The sequence below is a fragment of the Atta colombica genome, unplaced genomic scaffold (assembly GCF_001594045.1).
Source record: "Atta colombica isolate Treedump-2 unplaced genomic scaffold, Acol1.0 scaffold220, whole genome shotgun sequence".
In the NCBI taxonomy this organism is placed as follows: Eukaryota; Metazoa; Arthropoda; class Insecta; order Hymenoptera; family Formicidae; genus Atta; species Atta colombica.
In genome coordinates, this window is record NW_017259317.1 from 230,694 (window position 1) to 238,719 (window position 8,026).

An 8,026-nucleotide genomic window follows, 5' to 3' on the forward strand; every position below is an offset into this window, starting at 1 on the left:
AGAGAGAGAGAGAGAGAGAGAGAGAGAGAGAAAGGGACAGTATTAATGAGATACTACTAAGTCGCGTCTTCGATAATCTCAAGGTAAAGCGTTTATTTTGCTCCCGTAATATCAGTTGATGTCGAATTCATTTGAATGTAATTAGCCATCGACACCCAGGAGATATGAATGCTTGGGACGTGAATGATCATATTATTCACACACTGATTAATCTCACGCCCTAGAAATTGAATGTTCTAGTATGTTTTTTATCAACGAGACAATATGAAAAATTTCTTCGAATTTACGTTATATATTCGTGTATACACATTTATTTTGAAAACATATAATCAACAATTTTGTTATTAGTAAATTAATAAGTAGATTATATCTTTTTATGGCATATACTATAGCTTTTATTCTACCTGATTACAGTTTTATTTGTCTAACATAGTGATTGCGAATATAGATAAAACTTAAATATAAAATAGATATTAAAATGTTGTATATAACTTAAACATTAAATGTACATAGTAAGATTATTAATTAATATAATTAATTAAAAATTACATAAATAAATACTGCATTCATTTAAGCCATCTTCAAATATAATTCTCGTTAGAATTCACAGAATGATGTATTTTCATGTATATACTTATTTTAGTGTGTATCTTATTCTAAATTTATCAAATATTTTTCGTATTATATGTATGTCAAATTGTAAACAGATTTCTGTCTTGAATTCTAACAGAAATTATATAATAACAATGAGTTTTATTTTAATAAATGTTACAAAGTTCATTCACACACACACGTACACATTGTTGTTTCCCTTTCTCGAAATAAACGCTTCACGTCGCGACTTCGTGATGTTATTCCACGTGAACCGAGAGAGAGAGAGTCTAATTACAAATTCGTGCTGATCACGTGCTTGGTTTTAATGACCGGCGACTTTGTGGATTTTGTCGTGCAATTTGAGTTTCAAAAGAGCCGCTCTTAGAAGCACTGATTTTCGTTGTGGTCTTTCGAACATGCTCTTAAACATCAAATAACGTGACGCTAAAAACTGTAAAAAGCAAGGAAGACGCCGTTTTATTCCCCGATGACGATCGTTAGCGACAAGAGCAAGTAGTTTCCGCCGGCCTACAACCATCGTAGCTGCTGGAGGCCGATAGAAACCCCTTTCCTTGTCGCTTTTACGGCGGAGACTTCGCTTCGGTACTCTTTTGCTACGCTGCTATTCTTCGTGAAACTTCATAGAAGAATTTCGATGCGCAGTTCCCGGCGTTTGCGCTTGAAGTGATACTGTTTAAAACGCAAATTGTTCCTCTTCCATAATTCCCAAGGATTAATCCGATTTCTCACATCAATTGTAACAGTTTGTGTGAAGTTGACAAACAATTATATTCCATGAATAAATCTATGTTAAGAATGTACTTGGAAGATTTAATTTTCCTGATTTAATGCGTTTTTACTCTGGCATTCAGTATCATCTTAAGATAGTCGGGTAAAACTTTCGTAAACTTAGATGCACATTTCTAAGTCTTGGCATAAGTTTCTTATTTGCTCTAATTTCTTATTAAGGTTTTCCTTCTTCAAATAAATTTGCCGCAACGCCAAACTTCTCGCTATCTTTTGAACATGCAAATGTTGTTGAAGGAACAAAGTAGATTTATCGTGTCACTGACCGTCCTTCCCTCGATTATTCTCGGCAAGCCTGTTTCGTGATGCGATCATGAGAGACATGTTGATATCACCGATGAACTTTTTTGGCTGTTTGCCAAAACGCGAAAGCGTTCAATTACTTACAGGCTTTCTCTCCGATTTAGTTCTTCTCTCGTTATATCGTGTTCCACACGCTTAAACATCAGTTAGAGAGATAGATTTACTTGACGAAATGTTAAGTTACATTATCCTATCTAAATAACCAGTCTTTTGCTCGACGCACGTACATATTTTGGCTCTTATCTCACGTTGACAGTGATTCTTCATAGTAGACAGGGATAAGAGAAATCCAAGAATAGAGAATCCGAAACTCCAGAATAGAGTTGAGGGAAGGCAAAGAAGCGGGCGCTGATATGTAGTATATTTAACAGTGTTTACATAGTGAAATATAAATGAAATGCCAATTTAATCTCTATTTAACGACGTGGAACAATCAATTCTACACATGCAAACATTTTCTTAGAAATTCAAAATCTACAAAAAAACACGATATCGCATGAGCGATAGTAGTGGCACTTTTCGTATTTACCTTTATATCGCACGCGATAACTTCCCGCAGCTCGCGTAGGAAAGCCCCGAAGAATGGTACCACTGGGCATTCCGGCATCGCGAGAGCGCGAGCAAGCGCATGTTCGTATTCGGAAGACAAAAGGGCAGAGGAGAGATACTCCATGACTGGGATGCGCTCGTTCATGCCTCGTTCTTGCCAAATCGGCTTCAGCTTGTTGGATCTGCAACATAAGCAACATTCGTTCGCAATTAGATGAGTTATACTTCTTCAGATAATTAAGAAGTATACCGCTGACGACAGAAATTCGTATAAGTTAATGCGCGCTTTCCAAGCAATGCGCGGCGACGCGTTTAGAGTATTAAGAAGTTAAATCTAATTTAGTATTCTAATGACTCTTCTGATAACTAATAATGTTTCAATAGTACTCTTTTCAGTTATATTTTTATTTTAAGTACACATGATTGAGACTATAGTTTCACTTGATACTACAAAAGCTTTGAAATATTTTTTGATTGATCAATTAGTAAAATTCTTTCTTCCGCTTGGTCAATCAAAAAAAATCTTTGAAACATTTGTAGCGTTAAGTGGACCGCATACTGAGTCTTTTACGTCCCGCGTATTTCTTTTTTTTTTAATATTGGAAACATTTCCCGGATAGCACAGAAAGTTCAAAAGAATTCAAAAAGAATTTCAAGTCAAATGTCATAAAGTCTGATGTAACAAGAATTCTTTTCAGAAAAAGAATTTCTTTTGGAACTCTCTTTGTGCTATCTGGGTTTACAACTACTTTTTAACAATGTTAAAGTATATGTAAGAATCACTTAATCATTTTTATATAAGAAAGTGATGAAATTAATTTAGGATACGATCGATTTATATTTAATAGGACCGGAAAATAATCGTGTACTAAGATTAATTGATTGATTACAAAATGCATAAATATAATTTATTGAATATAACTTTAAGTAAAAAAATTAAAGTATTTAAGTAAATTAAAGATTACGTACTTTAAGTCAAAAGATTAAAGTACTTAATAAGTTAAAGATTATGTACTTAAAAGAGGATTTAATACTTTAATATATATAATTTAATTTGAAGTAACATTTGGTAATTCCTACTAATATCTTAATTGTGTACACTAACTTTATATGGCGATTTACTCTATACGTGCAGAATTATTAAGCTTAACTTTAACTAAAGTAAATTTTAGAAGCTGCTAATGTTAAAGGCGTGGACTCAAATATCAAATTAATTTAGAAAGCAAGTTTTGATATTTTAGTATAAATAAAACATGAAATTTCTGTCTTTGAAACACAGGTACATAATTTAATATTATGAGTTTAACCTTTTAAAATCTGATTTTTTTGAGAAATTAGGACATTGGACAATGCTATAAAAAAAAAATCTAAAATATTTATTTTAGTTCAAAATTAGACTTAACACACATTTATTTTTTCCATAAATGGAAAAATTGTTTAGCAATTAGAAATTTAATATCTTTTAAATTTTCTTACATTTAACGTGTGAAATATGAAAGGTTTAGAGATACGAGGAAAAGTTAGATAAATAATTACAAATTAGCGTCGTGAACGCAACAAGATGCAATTTATATTAATACGATTAAATTGAATTGGTAGTCGCCGATATCTGCATGAAACAGCCGTGTTTACGCTTCTTGCAAATATGCTTCCTCTGTTTCGTGTTCTAATGGTCGTTAAAATCACGAAATTTACCATTACAGCGTTAATTATCTATTTCTTTCAGTATTCTCCGTAGTACAACCAGTTAGCTTCGAATACTTTAGCTGAGAATGTTTCCGAATGTGTGAGACGTCAGCAGGCGCAACGCCCAACGATAGTTCTAGAAACGATATTCCCGCACGAAACTTTTATCCTCTCATTCGCGGAACGAGTACAAGAGGACGGTGTCTAACTTTACAGTCTTGGCAATAAAAAGTATTTTATTTTTACGTTGGGGATTTCCGATGGGAACAGGCGGTAAAGGTTTTCCGCTGTGCCACTTATGGCGAAATTCATTCGTTTCGCGAAACATAAAAAAAAAGAGTATAGGCGCTTAATGAGTGCCGTTATCCGCGAGAAGTGATAACCAAATGGCGGATTAGCAGAGTAGAACGTAAACAGAAAATTTCTCCTATAAATAAACAATATTAAGTTCGCCGATACGATTTCCTCCATCATTTCCGAGTCATCGATCAAATAGACGATACTTATGGCTTTTTTATTAGATTGCTATCGATTGAATATATAATGTATTTTATTTGCACTACGCGTTAAAAATTATACCATACTACCACAATAATACCACATTACAAAGATCGATTAATAATTTTTTCAATGATAGGAGCAGAGACGCGGAAATCAACGGTAGAGGCAGAAAGGGGGAAGTCAATTTTGAATTCTTCAAGCGGAAGTGAAGTTCGATCCTTTTCTACTTCATATTTCCTCTCTTCTATGAGAATAAGTTTCTGAGATATTTTCGGAGACGTTTTTCCCTATTTAAATATGCACGTGGAACATCGATCAAGACTTCCAAATAGCGATTTTCAACGTAGTTTTCGTTTGGCAAGAAATTCTTTAATAAAGTATTCTCCTTTTTAGATGTCCGATAGATTACAAAAAGTCCGTACTTCATGCGGAAATCTTTTTTTATTTCTTTTTCCCCGAAGCACAAACAACAGTATTAAGTCAATCAGTGTCAGCTTTTTGCAAGTGGATGGTCAATAGAATACTTTCATACCGTATAATGCAGCAAAGATGTAAATAATAATAAATTAGAAACTGAAATGCAAACGAGAAATTTGTGTTATTTTACTCGTAAATAAATTTACGGGTAATATTTTAACAAAAAAACCACTTTGATTTCAGCAAATGGTATATATGTGTGTGTGTGTGTGTGTGCGTGCGTGCGTGTGTGTGTGTGTGTGTGTGTGTGTGTGCGTGCGTGCGTGTGTGTGTGTGTGTGTGTGTGTGTGTGTGTGTGTGCGTGTGTGCGTGCGGGGCAGTTAAAAATCAAATTTTCCACATTGTCAATTTCTTTCACAGCCGTGATGTAAAAATGTTGCGAATTGTTTCTTGATACATTAAAAAGTCCATCATGTAAATGCCGCTTTATTTTTTTCTTTTTTGAGTTTCTCTCGTGTCGAGAGAGAATTAATTATCAAATAGAAAAGAAAACAATTTTACGGGCGAATCGCCATCGTATTTCTTGATCTCTGAAAATTAATGACACACATTCATTACTCGAATTACTTTTCAACGGGAGATTATCCCACTCCCTTGCGAGGGATTGAGTTGAAAGAAGTCGCAGTCCCGAAAGAACTCGTGAAATAATGCGATTACGCCATTGTGAATCGTTTCGGGAAATGGATAGAGCATCGAGTCGAGAAATATTCGCAGAATGAGCTACGTGTCGTGGCACTCGATAAAACTTTCACGAGGAGCTCTTAATAAAGCAAAGTACCACGGAAGCCACTCTGTCTTGTAATAAGACACGCGATAGGAAGCCTACAACAAGATATATCTCTGTATTTAATAAACATTAGACTTGCCTGAGTCTTTTAAAAGAATTGGAATTCTCGATTTAATTGATTACTCATCTGACATGAAGTGATTATTGCATTTTGTCCAATTCTATATATAAATAACGCATATTTTTTTTTATGGCATATTTTTTTGACGAGTTTAGGATCTTGATTTGTCTGATAATTTTACGATTTACCATTTTGAATTAATGGATTAAAAATATTAAAATATTCAATATTCTTATTTGAAATTATTTTAGCATTCTGAAGTTTACTTATTATTGTCAGGTTTAAGAGTACAATAATAAAAAGAATTAATTTAATAATAAGAATCTCTCATTTTTTAACTTGTTAAAATTTTTTAAAAATTTATAATTGAAAATTCTGACATTAAAACAATCGTTATTTTTAAAAATATAAACAATAGTAATTCTCATTAAATATTTACAATTTATTGGTAACAATCGTGTACGTAATTAACATAATCAATTTATAATTATAAATTGCTCCTCCCTTCCCTTTTATAATTAGCAAATGTATATGCATTTCTTGTTTTGTAGTTTCATGGTAATGCACTGGATGTTATCTTAAGATAAAACATACGATGCATGAGACAACAAAACGAAGAAGCAGAAACACGCCCGGAAGCAGGTCGTTACCGCGCATAACGTTTATGCCTCAGCCATAGTAGAGGGAATTTAGTATAAGTATTTCAATCAACTGGCGAGCGTTTTCCGATTTCCTATTTGAAATTTAAGCATTCTTGCAACATATTTAGCAGAAATACATAAAGAAATTACATGCAATGATTATTTTTTGTTCAAGTTTAAAGATTTATGTATATAAGTTAGGTGTAGTAATATTATTTTTGAGAGGAAGTGAACATTATTATTCAAAATTAAATAAATTGAAGCAACACAAGGAATCAATTTCGAAATTGATATTATTTTCGATTATTAATAAAATATGATAATTAAGGTAATATAATACTTAATTTTAACGATGCACTTGACATCGAACAAAAAAATGACACGAAAAAATCTAAGACAATATTCTGAGAGAGAGCAATTAGCGTTTCAGTTCTCTCTTCAAGTTAAAGTCGCATAGATCGTTTGAAGGACACTTACTCGACCCTAATAACCATCCTTCTTTTGAGATGAAAGCATCTTCATGGAAAATCTGTAGTCGAATCCTGACTGTCACGAATCGTTTGGAAGCCTGACAAGTGGACAAAGCATCTTTGATCTCTCACTCGTCGCAAATTCTAGATATGCGACCGCGAAAATGTCAAAGATCTTTCTACGAAAGTATTATTTTCCAAAGATTTAAATCTCTATTGTCAAAATTGGATCTAATCATGGAAGATATCAAGACCTGATATTTATTGTTGAATAGTCTTTGATCTATTATTGAAGAGGAAATGTTTCTTCGGTTTGCTACTTAGGATACGAATCCAAAGAAATCCTTTTGTGTAATCGTATTAAGTATAGTTTGATCCGATTCTCGGAGATATCGCGAAGTTTTTATCGATAAAACTTTGAGGCGTAACATCATATTCGATTACATGACAGTTAAATTGTCTTCGATTTCTTTATTTACATTAATAAAATAAAACACCTGTCTTAATGTATATTTTGACAAACTTGAAATCAATCAAATTAATTAAACAAATTATATTAAAATATAATCAGAATTCCAAATTTTCTTTAATATGAAGATTTTTCTTGAAACATATTTTTAAATATCTTATTGCGATGAAAATATCCAGTTTAAATCCTTATTTTCCTATAATTTGATTAATTAATTATACATTAATCTTATAAATCTGTTAATTGATTATATTTTTGAATGTCATAAATCTTTAAAAAATGAAAATTTAAAATTTTGTTAATATTAATATACACGTAATTGAATACTTATACAATTAAAATTAAATCATAATATAAAAACAAGAATTGCAAAGCAAATATAATGCATGTATGTGTTCAATACTTTCATTTTCAATTACAATAAACAGTTTTATCATAATTTATCTTTTAAAACTTTATATCTTTTAAACAATTTGTAGAGTTAATCTCTGAAGTCAATCTTTAATTGAGTATTAAGCTGTAATAGTTTGAACTCTTTAGAATGTAATTTTATAATTTATTAAAATATTACGTTTAAAGACATAAATTTATAAAACAATTCTTTATATACGTGTAAATATAATTTACACACACACACACACACACACACACACACACACACACACACACACACACACACAC

At 31.9% G+C, this 8,026-nt stretch overlaps 1 protein-coding gene across 1 annotated transcript in view; it reads right to left on the reverse strand.

The window, feature by feature from the left end:
* LOC108687937 (1-phosphatidylinositol 4,5-bisphosphate phosphodiesterase epsilon-1-like) overlaps positions 1–8,026 on the reverse strand; it is a 31,803-nt gene that overhangs the window by 20,460 nt on the left and 3,317 nt on the right. The window contains exon 3 of the mRNA XM_018193982.1: positions 2,234–2,435. Within this exon, the coding sequence (XP_018049471.1) occupies positions 2,234–2,435 (202 nt within the window). The remainder of the gene's footprint in view (positions 1–2,233; positions 2,436–8,026) is intronic.